This window comes from Trichechus manatus, unplaced genomic scaffold, assembly GCF_000243295.1.
Source record: "Trichechus manatus latirostris isolate Lorelei unplaced genomic scaffold, TriManLat1.0 scaffold00015, whole genome shotgun sequence".
Taxonomy (NCBI): Eukaryota; Metazoa; Chordata; class Mammalia; order Sirenia; family Trichechidae; genus Trichechus; species Trichechus manatus.
The window spans coordinates 12,036,431-12,055,037 of record NW_004443951.1 but is presented as its reverse complement, the minus strand read 5'-3'; the positions used below and the strand labels follow the sequence as shown (position 1 = coordinate 12,055,037).

General features: G+C 48.0%; 1 protein-coding gene across 2 annotated transcripts in view; it reads left to right on the top strand.

Annotated features, from left to right (window-relative positions):
* Positions 1-283: 283 nt before the first annotated feature.
* RNF220 (ring finger protein 220) overlaps positions 284-18,607 on the top strand; it is a 270,289-nt gene continuing 251,965 nt past the window's right edge. Inside the window, exons 1-2 of one of the 2 annotated variants that reach the window (XM_004371814.2) lie at positions 284-633; positions 7,013-7,754. In XM_004371814.2, coding sequence (XP_004371871.1) covers positions 7,130-7,754 — 625 coding nt within the window. In that variant the 5' untranslated portion in view covers positions 284-633; positions 7,013-7,129. Of the gene's footprint in view, positions 638-7,012; positions 7,755-18,607 lie in introns of both variants that reach the window. The other variant, XM_012554248.2, reaches the window with a different exon arrangement.

Below are 18,607 nucleotides of genomic sequence, written 5' to 3'. Positions count from 1 at the left end.
GTAATTTAGCAGCAGTGGGAGTCAGTCTTAAAGATTTACTCATTTACTGTTGATCACTTTTGGTTCAAGAAAGGAAGAACACCAAATCATTCACCGAGATCTTTCAGGGATGGGGGGAATGTGAACAAAAGTGAAAGAGCTCTTCAGTTTCCACAGTGTCTCTCGCATCCCCTAGACTTGCTAGCCCTTTCGTGAAGGCCAGCAGGTTTGTTCTCCAAGAGTGCCCTGGGTCTGGACTCCATTTCCCAGAGTCCCTTAGTGCCCTAATGTATTCAGTGCTCAGAGTGCCTGTATGTGTGTGAGTGTGAGAGAATGTGTGTGTGTGTGTGTGTGTGTGTGTGTGTGTGTCTCCGAGTCCCTGGGAGAGTGGAGGCTCATTCACTGATTAGAGCCAGCGCTGAGAGGCAGCACTGCTCCTTCTCTCACACCAACCGAGTCTCTTGATCTGTACATGCAATCCCAGGCAGCTCGCGACCACAAACCCGGGGCCAGCCGCCTACTGCTGCTGCCGCCGCCGCCACCACCACTGCCTCCGCCGGCTCTACGCACCCGGGACTTTTCATGCACCACACTCCCCGCCTTCTTCCCTCTGTGTACTGAAAAGTGCGACCGTTCTCCCTAGGAATTTCCACGGCAAGTATGGAGATCAGAAAGGGGTGTGGATGTGTGTGCGTACACAAGAGGGGTGGGTGCGGAGGGCGGCAGGGTTGTTCAGGAACCTGGCTAACTTTCGGGTCCGTTTCCTAGAGATTCAGGAACCTCCTCCCCGCAGGGGCAGGGGCTAGGACCTGGGTTGGCGCGTCTTAGATCATCGCGACAGAGCCTCCCCGCTTCGGTGCCCTGCGCACTCTGCGCTGCCTCACTCAAACTTTCCGTCTTGAGTTTTCCTTAATGTGTTTTATTTGGGGGGTGCGAGGGGGAGGGACTAAACGCGGGAATTGGACAAACAGGGAGGGTGAGGGGACAGCAAGGGAAGGGAGAAGTACTTCTTTTCTCCATCTTTTAATAAGCCCCATTCTCACTTTGTTTGGGTCGATCGCGAGAAAGCTCTTTCGCGGGGCTCCCCAGTGTATCCCGCGGTGATTTCCGGCGGGGCCGGGGCTGGGTAGTACTCAGTGGAGAGTCTAAGGCGGCAGGCGATATGAGGAAGAGGCAATCCGTATGAGAAAGGACCTTGACTGCCCCCACACAACACACAACCAGCCGAGTGGGGTACCCGAGGAAAGGCTGGGGAGCCCTGGGCCCCCTGGTACTTGGGCTTTTTCCTAGCAGGGGCGGGTGTGAAGGGTGTGGAAGGAGGTGTAGGGGTGGTGTGGGAGAGCCTCAGTGGGCATGAAGGAGGCAGGTGATGGCATAGAAGTGGCCCGTTCCAAATGCAATCTCTGAACTCCCCGCTCCGCTCGGCTGCACTGGCCTGGCCTTAGAACAGTCCGACCCGTGGGGGTCTCCCGGGATTTTCCGTGTCAGGACTCCTTCCCCCAGCAGTTCTGCAAAGCCGGGCGGGAGCACGATCGTGTCGACTGCGGTGCATTGTTCTTTTTTGTAGTTTTATTTTTATCTTAGACCTGCCTTAAATTGAGTAACAATTTCTCTTTCTCCGACTTGAGAACAAAACTTTTCAGCGAGCACGCCAGGTGCTGCAGTCCTGTGGCCACCGCCGCCACGCTTGTCCGCCCGGGCTGGGCGACCTTCCCAGCCGGTAGCCCGGCCCCGCCACAGCGCTCCGGAGCCTCCGGCCGCCCCCACCCCCCGACCCGGGCTTTTCAGGGCTCGGCCTGGGCGTTTCGCCTTTGTAAGGGAAAGCCTTTTCTTCCAGGGCAGAACAAACTTGGGCGGAGAGCTTCCGTGTGGCCCCTAGGGCGAGGCCGCCCACGGTGGTGAGGCCATCCGAAGGGATGCCCGGCCCGTCCCCCGCTCCAGGAGCTCCTCCAAGAGCTCGAGGCCAGGGTCGACCCCGGCCGGCGAGGGCGCGCGGGAGCCCCGAGACAGTGAGGGCTCGGCTGTCCGGGAGGCAGAAGAAGAGCTCTCGCTTTCCGTTAAGAACTCGCTGCTTTCTGGGCTCTGACCGCGGCGCCAACAGAAGGCAAGGGCCCGGGCCCCGAGCCGCGCGGGCCTCTCACTGGGGCCGGGGCGCTCGGTGGCGGGCGCAGCCCTGGCGGGCTGGGCCGTCCGGGGTCTCCGGCGTGCGCCGCCTTTTCCCCCCGAGCGGCGGAGAGGGATGGCTCGGGGATATTCTGCCCACGATGCCCATCAACCGTGTCTCGTCTCTCGGCTCCGCTGTCGACTCGGCTGGAGGGGCAAAGGGTAGAGAAAGGAAAAATAAAAAGGGCGGGCTGTGAGGAAGCAACGAGTCGGACTGGAGAGAGCCGAGCGGGCAGGGTCTTCGCCTTGCCCGGCCTCCTCCTCCACCCATCTCGGGATCTCTCCTGTAAAAGGAAAAAGCGCAGAGGTGAAAGGCAGAAAGAGCGTCGAGTAAAAGCGACCCAGGCGTCTTCCGTTTCGAACCCTCTTGGCCCGGGGGAACCGGTCAAGAGTGGTGTGGGTTCGCTCGCTGCGCTCCGGGGCAAGGCGGGAGAAGGCCGAGCACAGGGCGGCGCCGCGGCGCTGGCGACCGACGGGCCGGGGCCGGGCGCGGAGCGAGCGGGGACACACACCTGTTCTGCGAGCCGCTCGGGGTGTGGCGGCCCGGTGGCCGCGGCGCGGGCTACAGAGCCCTCCCTCCTCGCCTCAGGTTCGCAGTTTGGAAACGGGGAGGGCCGGGCGGCTGGGGCCAGCCGGCCAGAGAGCGGGGGTAGAGGAGTCCGTTGGCTGCCCGCCGAAAGCGATGGCGCGCGGCGGCGGGACCCCGGTGACCCGCAGGGCGGGGCTGTACGGCGCCTGAGATTTTGGGACTTTGGGCGAAGGCAGGCTTCTCCGAGCCCCTGCCCCGCTGGCCCTGCCTGGCTGCGGACCGAATGCCCCTCGCACGTGTCGGCTCTTGCCTGGCCGGCGCCTTCGTTCTCCAAAGTTACAAGAAAATTGTTTCGTGCGGAGGTTTTTGGGGGAGCGAAAGTATTCTTTGTGCAAGTCAACCGAGAACTGGAGGGAGAGGTCAGGCCAAGGAGTGGTGGGCTCGGCTCTGCGTTGGCCCCAAGTTTATGAAGGTTTCACCTTCACTGCTTCTTCCCCCGTTTTCCCTAAAAGAGTTGGTTTCTCCGGGTCCAGACCCTTGTCGGCTGAATTCTGCACCCGCTCGCTGAGCGGGCAGCCCCGTGGCGCCGCACTCTCGGACAGGCTGGGCTGTCTGTATTCGCACCCCTTGGCCAAGCCGGGCTGGATCTGGATCCAGATCTGGGACGGATACTCGCGCGTCCGAGCGGCAGGCGTCGGCTCCAGCCCGGGAACGTATTAGCCTTACGCTCCCTGAGCTCTCGCTTAGGGTGGTAAGATCTGTTAGAGCAGTGTTTCCAAATACCTCTTGGGCATTTGGTGTGCGGGAATTCTCTTCAAGCGAAAAAGTCTGTGAACTCAAAAAAAACAACAACAAAAAATCTTTCCTGCTTTCTTCACAACTCCCCACTTACCCTGGCCCCATTTCCCATTGTTCTTCGCTTTTTAAGTAGGCTGTTAATTTTTTAAAAGTTTATTTATGCAAAGTAAAAATATCGTTTAATTTGTTCTATTATTTTAATTTCTGGCTTTTGGAAACGGTTCAGAGACCACGAAAATGTCACCTGTTGTAATAAGCGGAGGAGTGTTGTGTGTGCATTTTCATTGCCAGCCGAGTCGTAGTTTGGTGGGCGCCTTGAGCTCGGGCTCCGGGAGAGAGCGCTTTGCAGCTTTCTTTGTGGCAGTCTTTTGCAAGTGGCTTTGGCTCCCAGCTGCTACAGCACGGCTTCCTCCTACGATGATCCCGGCCGCGGGGTCAGGAAACCCATACCCTGGACAGGGATGGGCAGAGTCGGGGGTGGGAAACTGCCCACTCTCTCAGACTTTGTCTCCGGCTTTCGGTTTTTTCTGCGTGGAAAGTGGCTAGTTGGCGTCGGAGAGCGCAGAGCGCTGCGCATCAGCCCAGCCTCAGACATTTTCACGTTCCAAATGCCGGCCTCTTCGTTTCATTTGTCTTGGTTCTGGCGTGTTTAGCCACGCAATTAGTAATCTCACTAATTATTCAGTTAGCTGGAGTTTTGTAATCGCTTTAGACCAAGGTCGGGTGTGTGATTTAACAAACAAACAAACTCTCACACATACAGAACTCAACCAAACCCATCACAGGAAGGATTTGAAATTTTAAAAGCTCAATATTTGTTGGTCCCTCCGTCCAGCCTCACTGCCTGCCAGACTATTTAGCTTCCTGGATTGATCCCTCCTCCTTGTTTAGTTAATTCAACAAAGACTTTTTGCAGTCTGTTTGGAGTTTGTCTGATGCCGTGGAAAAGTAGCTGATGATTTATTTGGTTGCTTTTCGATTTCTGTCTTCAGCCCTTCTTTCTCCTCCTTTCAGCGGGGATGTCAGCTGTTATTACTTCCTATTGATCCCTTTGCAAAGTGAGAAGTGAACTAAAATTAATGTCAATTCCACTGCTCGGATCAATAGCTGGAGTTATTTTAATCTGGATTTGCACGAAGTGCTAAATTAAAAAAAATCAGCATAGAGGCAGAAAAGTAAGTTACTTACTTTCCCTTTGCCCCGTTCTTTACAGTCACCCAAATGCTCCATCAAGCTGATTATCTTACAATCCATATTTTTTTAATTAAGAGGGTCAGTTAGTTTTCTTATTTTGGGTTCTGTGTTTAAACCCATGACATTTTGACATTGGGAGTGTATTAACTATATAGATTTTCATAATGACTAGTCTGCTGAAGCCTCATCTGTACATGTTGTTAATGTGAGGAGGGGGTAAGAAAGAAAAGGGAAAAGAAAAAACAGCATGACCCTCCCCACACAAGACCAACACCCACACAGTGGAGTAAAAGAGATGGGGCCTACAAAAATATTGTTGATTTATTTTCAGTGTAATGAAGTTTTCAAATGTATAACTAGGTTTGAGTGATTCACCGTGTTCTGTTGGAGTGTCTGGTGCTGTCGCCAGATTACTAATTTATGAAACCCATTTAACATAATGAGGTGATCCAGGAAGTAAAAATAGAAATAGAATTCTCTGGGTAATGGTTATTTTGGGGGGGAAGCACCTGCCCGCCCTCGCCCATGTATTGTGTTTGCCCTTTTCTCCAGCTTGTCTCATATAATATTGCTTGTTGATAGACAAGTAGTTATTTCTCTTGTGAAGTGCTGTTCAGAACCCTTGGAACAGCACTAGACCAACTTTGAGAGCTTCCATGTTGTCTGACCATTAATCTGACTTGAAAACAGCCAAGAACAGGATTCCCAGACTTGTCAGGCTAACTGACTGTCCTTGGCAGTTCATTCCCTGAACTGCTATAACTTGACAGGAAAGTTATTTAAAATTTGGAAGAGAGAAAAATCCGTTAATGTGAGATACATAATCTGGTAATTTAGCAACGATGTCTATAAGGAAAGATGCCAAATGAGGAAGCAGTCTGATGGTGTCCACTCATCTTCCCAATTAATAGCAGTCATTGACACATCTGCTACAGGATGGGAGAAGGAAATACTCTCTTTACACTGCATTAAAGCCAGGAGAATTCATCTACAGTTTAACTGAGGTTTCTCTGTTTGAGGAAATACCAAAGATACTCCATTATATAGGTGGGTTATTTTTTTGAGGGGTGGGGAGTGGGGTGAGGTAAATGGGTAAATTTTATTTTAGATATGACACTCAACTTGAAGTTTACATTTTGTAGCAGATGGTAATTTTTGGTTGCACTTTGAGTTTCTTTAAGTTTCTATTAAGTGTATTTTTGAAGCTAGTTAAGTCCTAGTGTTCATTTTCTGTTATCCTGGCTTTTGATTTATAGCCCTTTCCCTCATTCCCCACCCCAAAATAAATTCGGAAGCAGAATTGGTGACTATGAAAATGTACAACTTAAATTTAAAAGGGAAATGGAAAGAAGCTCTCCAAATTCCAATTTGTTCTGGGGCCTTTATTGGACATCAACTCTGACTGGGCCAATAAGCAGAGCAAAATAAGTCAGAGATTTCTGTTAACATTTTACTCTAAATGGTAATGGCAAATTCAAAGGCAGTTTACAAATATACTTAAGAGCGAGCGCATTAGTAACTGAAATTACCGATTCGTTCTTTGCTGCCTCTGGAAGACAGATGCTTCTGGAGAGCATATGCCAAAGGCACCCATCATGTTTTTAAATATTGTCAGAGACGCCAGGCATTTTATTGATGAAGGTTTTGTTCCTTCTCAGAAAGGAGAAATAGAAAGCCTGTGTGATTAGAGAAGGGTGTGCATCAAAAATAATGTTGTTTCACATAGCAGTTCTTTCATGAAACAGTCACAGACGATACATGAAGATGTTTATATATGTGCCAATGTGCATGATTTATCCACATGTACTATTTGTAAACTAATATGTACAGATGTATGTGGTCTAGATGTGCTTGATTTAGGGATTTTTCAGTATCAGGGTATTGTTAGAGAAGATGAAGAGAGAATGTGTATGTGGGAGATCATATAGGTAGGACTTGTTCTCTTGTTTGAACCTCAGGCCTGCAATGAGAGGTGTATCCAGGTGGAAGCTGGTCAAAATATAGACCACCCCTAATCTACTGGGTGACTTGGCCTTCCAAAGCTCATTTGTTCAGGGAATATTGTATTTGGAGGTTTTATGATTTTTTTTTCTTTGCTGGGCTCAGGCGCATTTCACCCGGAACGTGTAGGGACCAAAGTCAGCTACGCGTACATCACAGTAAGTTGTCTATTGATTTTCCTGAATGAAAATGGTCTGATGCTGCTGCCCACTGGCTCCTAAAGCCTGTGGTGTCTCTTGCCCAGGCATCTGTAAGCCAGAAGGATGGTGTTTCTATCACTTGGGGTTTCCCTTATTTTCTTCCCCCTGACTGTCCTCCCCCCTTTTTTTCTCTTTGCTGTTTCCGCAGGTCTTAGAAGGGGATGATTCCCCAGTAATATTCCCTGCCCTGATCCGAGGTGCTGCTCGGCCTCCCTCCCAGGGAAGACTGTTTCTTGTCTGACGCCGGCCATAGAAAGAGACTCCGATGGACTTACACCGGGCAGCCTTCAAGATGGAGAATTCATCCTACCTTCCCAACCCTCTGGCATCCCCAGCACTGATGGTCCTGGCATCCACGGCTGAGGCCAGCCGTGATGCTTCCATCCCTTGTCAGCAGCCACGACCCTTTGGTGTACCTGTCTCAGTAGACAAGGACGTGCACATTCCATTCACCAATGGTTCCTACACCTTTGCCTCTATGTACCACCGGCAAGGTGGGGTGCCAGGCACTTTTGCCAACCGTGATTTTCCCCCTTCTTTACTACACCTCCACCCTCAATTTGCACCCCCGAACCTAGATTGCACCCCAATTAGTATGCTGAATCATAGTGGCGTGGGAGCTTTCCGTCCCTTTGCTTCCACTGAGGATCGAGAGAGCTATCAGTCTGCCTTCACGCCGGCCAAACGACTTAAGAACTGCCATGACACAGAGTCTCCCCACTTGCGCTTCTCAGATGCAGATGGCAAGGAATATGACTTTGGGACACAGCTGCCATCTAGCTCCCCCGGTTCACTTAAGGTTGACGACACTGGGAAGAAGATTTTTGCTGTCTCTGGCCTCATTTCTGATCGGGAAGCCTCATCTAGCCCGGAGGATCGGAATGACAGATGTAAGTACTTGGTGCATGCCCTCCCTTACCCCCAGTAAGTCCTGCCTTGCAGGAGTGTTCAACAGGTCGATGGCATTTTTCACGCACCAGTAATGGGAAGGGCCAACTACTACTTTCCTTTCAACCGCTGTGGAGTGCTAACATTTATTTGTCTCTCCATCAATGAGCATTGATATTTCTTGCAGGAAATGTTTTTCCGAAGGTAGCCAGAGGCAAGTTGGCCTCAGCGCTGCCTTTCTCTTCACAGGCATGGTTGGCTTATTCTCTGTGGACTCTGGAGTGAAGAAGGGTGCCATGTGTGTGCTTGAGTGATATCATTTCATTAGAGAGTGTAGGTTCCTAATGAATTTGGGGGGCCTGAAGCAACTTGTTCATCCCTCCTCTCTTTGCTATCCTCATTATGTTTCTCCGATCTTGGTATTATTTTTGTAGCTTTTCCATTGTATCACATCAGGCTGACTCCACGTGATTTTATTTTCACAACTCTCAGCCCTTGTCCACATCAGGCTGTTTTTCAGAGAAGGACAAAGGTGTCGTCAATCACCATAAAGCATTTCAAACAGCTGTGTTTTCCTTACGAGCTAGAAAGCCGACTTCTCTTGGGATTTAACAGGTTTGCTGGATGCTTATCCTGGGGCTCACTTTTAGGACAAGCCGTGATTGATCTGTGACTGCTTCATATTTGATGTTCACAAATATTATTAATTTCTTCTTATGGAACAGCTTTTCTCACGTTCTCCAAGTGCCTTGTTGGGTGCTGGTACACCCATTAATAGTTGCAACTAAGCCTTCGTATGGGACTTGTAGACTAGAAGTGTTGAACCCTGCAATGTTCTCCTCTAATATAATCAGAAAATAATTGTATTTTTGAAGCTTTTGGGCTGTGAGTAGACAGAGCAGTTTTCTTCAAGCCTGGTGGGAATTTATGAACTGAGGGTGTTTTTCCAGCAACCTTTTGTTCTAAGACTTGCTTCATTTTATTTTCTTAAGAAAACTACATCTGAGGTTTGCTTTCCCCTCCTCTCTATTTTTTGTGCTCCCGTCCTCTCTATAACCACCAACATGAATACCATTTTTTTCGCTTCTCTTTATGATGCCGGGGAGAGTAATAGAGACATTGTAGCTCTCTCCCCTGTCGGCACTGCTTCCTCAGGCTGTCTCCTTGAATTAGGCACTGTGTTAACTTTTCTGTGCTAAAAGGCATCCGCCTAAACCCAGCGTACCTTTTCAATAAGAGTCATCATAAAATCAACCTGCCTTGTAAATCCATCGCTCTTTGGTTTTGAAATATGTTGTGAGTGTGTCTTTTATGTTAGCGTCTGTAAGCCCGAGACCTCCCCACTTAAGGGAGAAGGCTGCTATCTGACAGCACAGCTGCTGCTGTTGCTCGCTCACTTTGGCTTTAGCTCCTCTTTCACCTTTTCACTGTCTATACAGCCGACTTGTGTGTGTTATGATCCTTCCTTTTGGAGATCCCTGCTGAACATGTACTGGCCTTGTGTTGGTCTGTTTTATGTTATTTTAGCTTTCATTTGTCCAGTGATGTGCAACTAATCAAGGCTAGCTATAATCTGACCTCAGGTTTAAACTGCCCTGGGTTAGGGTGTGACCGATTCTGCCCCCCTTCTTTTCCTCCAGATACAAACTGAAACTGAAATTCTGTCCAAACTCATATGCCACAAAGTACCATCTGGAGATCAAGATTCCTTTCTTCTCACCTAACAAATCCATCGTATCTCCATTTTCTATCTTTTTACCTGTATCAGACCCCCAGAGCAAGTGGAGGCTTGTTAGTCAAGTCAGAACTCAGAGATGTGGATATCCATTCCCCTGCGAGTGTCAAAGCCATAACTCTTCTGTTTGCCTGGTTTGCATTGTGTGGTGGTGCCATCCCCCATGGAGATGGATCCCTCACACAGGAGTACGCCTGGGTGGAGAAAAATTAAATGAGTCTGTCTCCCAAAGTGAAATGGAATTCTGACCTTGAAATTAATGAGATCCTGATCAGAAGGGTAGGGAAACTTCTTTATTTCAAATTGTAGTGTTATATAAATTGAAGCCCTTTCCCCCTTTATTTGTTCAAAATAGTCTTCCTTTATAGAGTACTTTGTGGTCTTTTCTTTCCCTTACACAAACATGAAACCTATAGGAGTGTCTGTGAGCGTATGATGTTTGCACACCCACATTATCTAGAGTTGCGTTTGTGACTAATCTTTAACAAGAAGCAAAGGTGCAAAGTGAAGAGGAGACTGTTACCCTGTGGTAACCCTGGATTTGTGCTCCTTTCTCCTTTCCTATCCTTAGGTGGTGTCGCAGCCTTCACAGGGTTGTACCCTGTACAGGGTTGATTTGGAGTTTTTGGAGATCAAGAGAAGCATTTTTCTGCAGGGAAGGGTGGGAGAGGCACTGTGACAAAGTCTGCAGCAGCTTTCTTGGCTCCTGTCATACACCGATGTGTGTCGGAATATTTATGGTCTGTTTTATGTAAATACATATTTAAGGGCTGTTAGAAGGCCTGATTATTCCCACTAGATGCCTTTCAGGTCCTCCCTATAGAACTGTTTTGAAATAAGTAATATTTCTCAGATAATCGAGTGACAGTATACAAGACTGCTTCCTAAGGGAGAGCTTGAGGGGCAGATGGGGCAGTGAGGGGGGATGGGGAGGTGAGCAGAGACAGGAAAGAACGTGTTCAAAAAAGCAAAGTAATAGGATACAGTGGCTTTTGCCCTGATTGCCAAAATTAACCAGGTATATTGTAGTTTTTTATTCTTTAAATTTAGAGTTAATTTCTGATACGGTTGACTCATTTTTTCAGTTTTCACTATATATATAAAATATTTTTTCATAAAATGTAAAAGAAAAAAAGTTTCAATTAAATGCAACAGTAAAACCCCTAAGTAAGTGTTAGCTTTTGGGGTGTGTGTGTGTGTGTGTGTGTGTGTGTGTGTCTGCGCGCATGGGCGCGTGTATGTCCCACTTAGAGTAGAAGTTTTATGACTGAGTTTTAGGTCATTGAAAAATCAGTTTTACAATGGAAACACTGATTGTTCTTACTGTTGCAGCCACCCCCTGCTCACACACTGCATCCATATGCACATATATCCACATGTGAGAGCATCTGAAAGAGGGGCCTGCAGACGTGGTGTAATGCACATGAGTGTTCTTTCCTTAAATCTGGGTTCTGATTGGCAGGATTATGGATTTCTTCTGTGATTAAAAATGCATTTTTTTGTAGAAAGCAACATATTTGGGTTAAGTATTGTCTTTCCTAGTAGATGATTCCGGTTTGCTTGCCTGTTCACCCACCTGGCATCACAGGTGATTCCTGAGGTAGGTGTTGGGCTCTATGGAAAAAAGAAGTCTTTACAGGATTGACTTATTTGCCCAGGAAAATGGGAGGAGTGTTTTGTGAGAAGTCGTTCATGGAGGATGCATAATTCCCCCAGGAAGGGGACTGAGGTAACTCCTGTTTATTGTCACTCCAAGGCTCGTGTCCAGGGAAATGATGTTAAAATTTATGGGCCAATTACGAATAGTCCACGTGTGTCTTACATCGAAGTGTCTATGGATATGTTTCCCAGGGCTTTTAAAATAAACATTTTCTCATTAATGAAACTTTACAACAAAAGGGAAGATAAGTATTGTCTGCTGCCTTGTCCTAGAATCTATACATTTATTACCCCCTTAGGGCTCTGGGCCTAGTGTGTGTATTTCCTGATAGTTTTGTTTAGGCCACCCCTGTGCCCAGAGTCCTGCGTGGGTGACATAGTCTTTGGCCTGCCTGCCAGTCTATCCACCCAGCCCAAGTTGGAGTTGGCGAGTATGCATGCTCACCTGAGGGCTGGGAGGGACAGAACTGCCTGGGTGGAGGGATGACTGGTCCTGCTTTCTGGCTCACGTCAGGGATGAGTGCCAGGCACTGATCCTAGTGGTTTTGCTTGGTGGCCAGAAAGATTCACAGGTAGACAGGAAACCTGATGGCTTACAGCAGATCCTGGATGTTCCGCCTTGCTTTCATCTTTGATACATTTGAAAAGTCATTCCAAGGTCCCAAATGTCCTGACTAGAAGATGGTATTTTGTACTCTGAGATGCATCTTTATAAAGGCATGTATCATTGAAGACCCTGTGTCCTAAGAATCAGATCAGCTCGGCTCACATAGGCCCAGGGCAGACTGAGATTCTGAGGGTTGGCTGGCATCATGGGGGTGGTTATGGGGGATGCTTCCCATGGGCTCTGGGACTGGGATGGGCAGAGCCTAGGGTCTGGCTTTCAAGAGAATTGCTCTTGCTGGGGAGAATGCCTGGGGCAGTTCCCATGTCCTAAGGCACAACCTCTGGATTCTAGCTGGAGCAGATGACCACTGTGAAAGGGTCAGCAAATCACCAGGCAAGATGGGTTAGATGGTTCCCTCTACTGACTGCCGACACCTAGCCCGATCTCCCTCAGCTGCTCCGATGTTCTCCTAGCGCCTTTTTTCTCCTCCTCCTCTCCCTGGGGCAAGAACTCCTGTGATGTGTGTGGTTGTTTCTGGTTGTTCACTCCCAACACAGTCATGGAAACTCCTTTTCATGCTGCTGGGTTTAATTGTCTTGTTGGGATAAAGAAATGTTTGCACAGCTAAAGTGGGGCCGGGCTGGACGGGAGCAGTCCCTGATGGCTGCAGAGCCATCTGGCCTGGCTTGGCTCGGCGTGCGGCTCGCCCGCCCGCCCGCCCGCCCGGCGGCGGGGCTTGCTCTCGCTCTCGCTCCCTTCCCCTCTCCTCGCTCCACGCCGCGCCGCTCTGTTCGGCGCCTGCCTCCTCGCACGGCCGGAATGCCTAATCACCATGGTGAGAAAACGGACACTGCAGCCGTCCTCCCTCCTTGCCTCGCGCCCTCCCTCCATCAATTGTCATGCAGGAGTGATCCGGGCCGCCGCTTCCTCGCGGCCGCCAGCCAGCCCCTCGCCGCTCCCGGCAGAAGGCTGGTTGGTAATTGATCGTTTGGGGGAGGGGGGGCGGAGAGGCGCGAGGGCCGACCGGGGACAGGACAGACCGCGGAGTCGGCACCGTTCTCTCACTTGAAAAGGAGCCCCCAGCCCCCGCCACAGAGATGATTCCCAATTTCAGAAATGGTGACCTCGCCGTCGCTCGGCTGGACCCGGAGGCAGCGGGAGAGCTCCGGGCGCTGCCCCGAGGGCCGGCGAGCCCCGCGCCCGCCTCAGCTTGCGCCCGAGGGCTGGCGTCGCCCCTCTTACCCGCACCCCGCCACCGCCCCGCACCTCCAAGTCGCCCTAAGAACCGAGCCCTGGTCGGTTGCCTGTTTGTCGTCTGAGAAGAAGAGACAGTGGGGGGACAGGGGCGAGGAGGCCGGGGAGTCGGTGTGATGGGGCACGCCCACGTGGATGTCGGGGAGATGGGGGACGGGGCGGAGGTGCAGGTGGGTGCGAGGGGGAGCCAGGGTGCCGCCACGGGAGCCTGGGGGTGACTACTGAGCGGGAAGGGGCTGGCGGGGGGGCGAGGCGGGGAAGGGAGGGGGAGCCTGGGCGTGCCGATGAGGGAGGGTGGGCGTGTGTACCCGGGTATCTGGATCTAGCTTTTTTCTCGGTACTCGAGGACTTAGAGGTTTGCCTTTTAGGTTCATAATGTCTTTCCCGTCTTGCTTTTCGAATCTGTAGAATGTTCTGGGGAATGTTTCCCAAGTCCGGGGTTCGTGCATCGGCAAGACTGCTGGTATTCGGGCGAGGCGAGTCGCGGCCGCCTCTGACAGTCTGAGGCTCGCAGCCAGCACAGCGGGGCCCGTTAAAGTCCCGACAATTTCTGGAACTCTTCCCACGGGAAGTTTTCAGGGGCTGCCTTCCGGTCAGCGGTCCCAGGTTGATTATTTGGTGGCCCTTTTTTGTTTGCAAAGAAAAAACACACACATTGTATCCAAATAACAAAAGTTGCCCTCCCTCCCCATCCCCTTTCCTCGTTAGGCAGGGAAGAGGAAACTGAAAATAGAATTATATTTTTATATTGGTTTTTCTTATTTTTAATCCTTATTAACTACACCCGTCTGGTTAATGAATATCTACACACATTGAAGTGTATTCTTTGTAAATACTTGGGATTTGGAGTGACAATACATTTAATAGAGTTATATTTTATAATGGTTTTTCTTATTTTTTCATTATTAACCGCATCCGTCTGGTTAATAAGTATCAGAGCACACGTTGAAATGAACTCTTTATAAATACTTGGGATTTGGAGTGATGATACACATTATTTTAAAATCTACACGATTTTACCACCCAAAATAACAATTTTTGGACATAAATGTTGTCTTCCAAAAGTTAAAGAGCATTTCCCAGGGCTATTTTGCCCCTCTTACAGAGAAATGAACTGCAGGCTTAAGGATAGTTTATTGCTACATAGCAGCTAAAAATGCCTTAAATTTTTTCTTTAAATATCATTTAAATTGTGATTTTTGTAGTTGAGTGGAGCATGTTTTTATCCTGTGTAACCTCAAAGTCTGTGTTAAGGGTGGGAATTTGTAAATATCTCTTTCTCTGGGGCAAGAAGGAGAATTTTCTGCAAAAAAAAAACCCTTTAACCTACTTTGTTGTTCTCTTAAGAAGACCTTTTAGCACAATGGTTAAGTACTCGGCTGCTAACGGAAAGGTCAGTGGGTTTGAACCCACCAGCAGTTTGACCCACCAGCTGCTCTGCGGGAGAAAGATGTGGCAGTCGGCTTCCAAAGATTTCGGCCTTGGAAACCCTGTGGGGCAGTTCTACTCTGTCCTGTAGGGTCTCTATGAGTCAGAATCCGCAACACTCAACAGCCAACAGTCTCTCTCTTATGCTTTTTCAAGGAAAAAATCCTGGACTAGGACTGTGGGTTTAGACCTGGAGGAATGATAGACTGTGGTATGAATCGATAAACTTGGTAGATGCTAAGTAAACAGGACTAATTCATTCTCCTCTGGTCTTACCCAATGGATTGGACTTTTCTATCATCTTACTCACATTTTACTTTTATTATTTTAAATTTTTTTCCTGCATTGGTGCCGATCACCAAGTGTTAGTTCCTTAAGTACTGAATAAATTGATAGTGGTGGTTATAATCTAGTTTTTACTTGAAGTTTTCTTCAGTTTGCCACTCTTCAGCATTGCACTGAACAGTATCTGTAAGACTTTGCTCTACCAAAGACGTAGAAGTTTGAGGAAAGAAAGGAAAAATTTATTTGTGCTTTCAGGTTTCATAGTGACAAAGGCAGGTAGGGAATTTTTCCAGAGATATGTGAAATTACCTTCCTCAAATAAAGTTTTTTGTGTAGATTGTTTAGGGTACTAAAAAATCGTTTGTAACTTAAAAAATAATTTAAAGTTTGTTTTTCTCCTAACCCTTTAAAAGCCTGAGATTGGAATCTGTCCCCTTCCCAAATGTTTTCCCACAGCGTCACATCCCCTATCATGGAGTCCACAAATACGATCTACTTTTGATGGGTGTTTTAGAAAGAAAGTTCCTACCAAAGTCCTGGTTGAAGCTGGAAACAGACAAGTGATGTGGGGTTTTGTAGACACCTATAACCATCTGGCAGTTCAGACATTTGACCGTCAGTTTTCTCTGTGGAGTGTGTTCTGATTGAAGATGACCTAGAAGAAATGAAAGTTGTGTTTTTTGGGGGAGACATGGTGCTGCATCCAGTACATTCTGTTCAGCACATACGGAGCTTTAGCAAAGTCCAGAGCTGCGCGTGTGTAGAAGGAACTTTTTGGTACAGTCTCATGAGAAATCAAGCCCAGTAAGCCAGAGTGGGAGCTCTGGTTGCACAGTGGTTAAAGTACTTGGCTGCTAACTGAAAGGTCAACAGTTTGAACCCACCAGCCACTTCTCAGGAGAAAGGTGTGGCAGTCTGCTTCTGTAAATATTTATAGCCTTGGAAACCTTATGGGGCAGTTCTACTCTGTCTGTAGGGTTGCTGTGAATCGGAATTGACTCGAAACGGCAGTGGGTTTGGTTTTGGTTTTTAATCCAGAGTCTGAGTTACCAGATGAGAGTTGTCTCTTTCTACTGAAATTCATTTACAGGCTGAGACTTACAGCTTTGCATCCATCTTAGAGTAGCAGAGACTGTCAGAAAGCTGTAGGAAGCAGGCAAAAGCTAGCCTTGGCGAGACCTTTGCTTTATTTTAAGGTGTATGATTCTCATTTAAGTACCGGCAAATCCTGCATTGCTCTCATTTGACCTTGCTTTTTGGGGTTTTGCTGAAACCAAGTCAGAGTGGCCTGGCATAATAAACAACCTGTTAAAGGCATGAAAGCAGTATTTGCCCCTTTGAGTCTTAACTTGAAGGCGTTTCAGATCAAAGGTGGGGAGGCAGTATAGCCTGGTAGTTACAAGTTCAGCCTCTGGAGTTAAATCTGGACCTTTTAGCTTACTTGCCCTGTGACCCTAAGCAAGTCACTTAATGTATTCTCCCCTGTAAAATGGGAATTATGCAACCTTAAAGAGTTGTTGGAGTGAGATAAATACATGGATGGTGCTTAGAACAGTTCCTCACACATACTAAGTGTTCAGTACATAATGACTATTATTATTTTGAGGACGGTCTGGTGGTATAGTCTTCATTGTTAGAAGCACTGATGTAACCAAACACAGGGTCATTAACAACTAACATGTATGTAGGATCCTTTCACACACACTCATGCCTTATGGCAATGTGGAAAGAAGGAGGGAGAAAGGCTGAAAAGCCCTTTTCTGTGATGGCCAGCTGCTTCACATCCCTCCATTATTATCCATCCACCAAGATTAGCCCTGGTGTCCCTCTGACCTCCTTCTCAGTTTTATTTAGAAGCAAGATAATATTACAGTTAGAGAAACTGAGTCTCCAAGTGAGGAAGGGACTTGACTAGGGTTAGATATCTAGGCAGTGGTCCAGGCTAGAGAATCCAAATCTCATGATATTTTCTTTTTCTGGAATACTGTATTATCAGATACTGTTTGACATAAATGGGCCATTAGAATTTGTGTGTGTTAGCAATTTGGGCTATATATAACGAGATTTGCTGTAATGGTATTTGACTAGTATTAGAACTCAAAGTTCCAGAGTTTCTGGTATGTTCCTTAGATTTTAAGTTATACAGATACTTTTACCCTTTTGCTTATGTGAGACAAATCTGTGAACCTTCCCCCATCTGTGTGTGTCACAGTCCCCCAGCATGATGGATTGTCTCTGCTTGGGGGAGGCTTAGGACGGGGCTTGAAGGGGCCTTGTAGGTCAGGAGAGAAATACAGCAGCAGGGCTGAGATGGGGGGGGCTGCTGGGGAGGGATTAACAGGGCGAAGGGGAGGGCAGGGTTGGGCGGGGATCGGCCTCTTACATAGTGTCTGTGTACATTCTCCTAGGAGTAAAAGACGGCTGCCCATTCCCCTGAGCGCACAAATAAACTCTGTTTTTCTCTTTGTAGAAAGAAAGTCCCATGGGGCTCAGGAATACAGTGAATGATTCTGCATGTCAGTGGGGAAGGTGGGGAGTAAGAGGGTGGGAGTGGGAAGGACTGATACCCTGTTTGAGGGCCTTGGATTTGGGTCTGTTATTTAAATATAGTAGTTTATATTTGAAAAGTCTCACATCCACGTCTGTATGTAGCAAAAGTAGCTACTGGTGACCAATGGTGTGATTCCTCAATCCCTGTCAATTCCTTCATGGCTGCATCTAAGGAAAGAGGTTCAGGTCACAGTTGAGGGCAAAATGTCTCTGCAAATCGTGGACGACCCACTTCTCCTCTCTCCCCATCCCCAGTCCTTCCCACTTGCAGACACAGGAGTGTGTGGGAAGTAGGAGCGGAAATACCGAACATTCTTAATTTTCAGTTTTTAAAGAAGGGAGGAGGGTCTGGGATTTAGGCCCTAATGCCAAAATCATGGCTAAGAAGGGATTCTAGAAAAGGAAAGTGTGGGGTCTGAGAGGTAGGTAGAGAAGTTGAGGCAGTAGCACATGCGAGGGCAAGTAATCAGCAGGACTGCAGTTAGGACCTAGGCTTCAGCTTCCTTCCTGAGCAGTAAAATTAAAAAAAAAAAAAAAAAGAAAATCCTTAAAACAACAAAAGTCTGGACGCATGGGCTTCCTTCCTGACAGGCCAACCTGGTGGGGTTTCATTCAGACTGAGCAGCAGTCAAGGCTGATTTACAAGTAAGAGAACGCAGACGTGTAGGCTTAACCCTTTCCTAACTGCAGAGATGCTTCGTTGCAAGTCCTCCTTCTTCCTACTTTTCATCATGGTATGGGTAGCTTTTTATTGAAGTTTTCTCTTTATTTAAAGAAGGTGCCTGCTGCTGAAGTGGCTAATGCCCTCTTCATTTCAAAGATGATAAAACTGAGTCTATGGGACATTGAGTGACTTGGAAGAGACCTTACGGTTAAGTCTGTGACAGAGCCGGCATTGTGGCTTATGGCCAGTATAGCTCTCAGGCCAGTATAGCTCTCAGGTGACATTATATTGACTTTGGAGCATTGCATCCATCTTTGGTAATGGGAAGTACCTCCTGGAGTCTGTATTGGGGTGATCCTGTGAGCATCTGTTTTACCTCTGGAAGATACTGGTACTGCAGAAGGAATAGTGCTCTTCATCTTAGGTGTTTGTTGGTGGCAGTTTTTGGTGAATAAAACTATGGCAGAGTACATGAGGCATGATTCAGTTGCCATCATTGGTAGAGAGTATGATGCACACATTAATTCATTTAATCACTCAACCAAGATTTACTGAGTACCTACACTGTGCCATGTTCATTCTTCTGGCAGTCCATGGTATATTCAGTATTCTTCACCAACACCACAATTGAAAAGCGTCAATTCTTCTTCGGTCTTCCTTATTCATCGTCCAG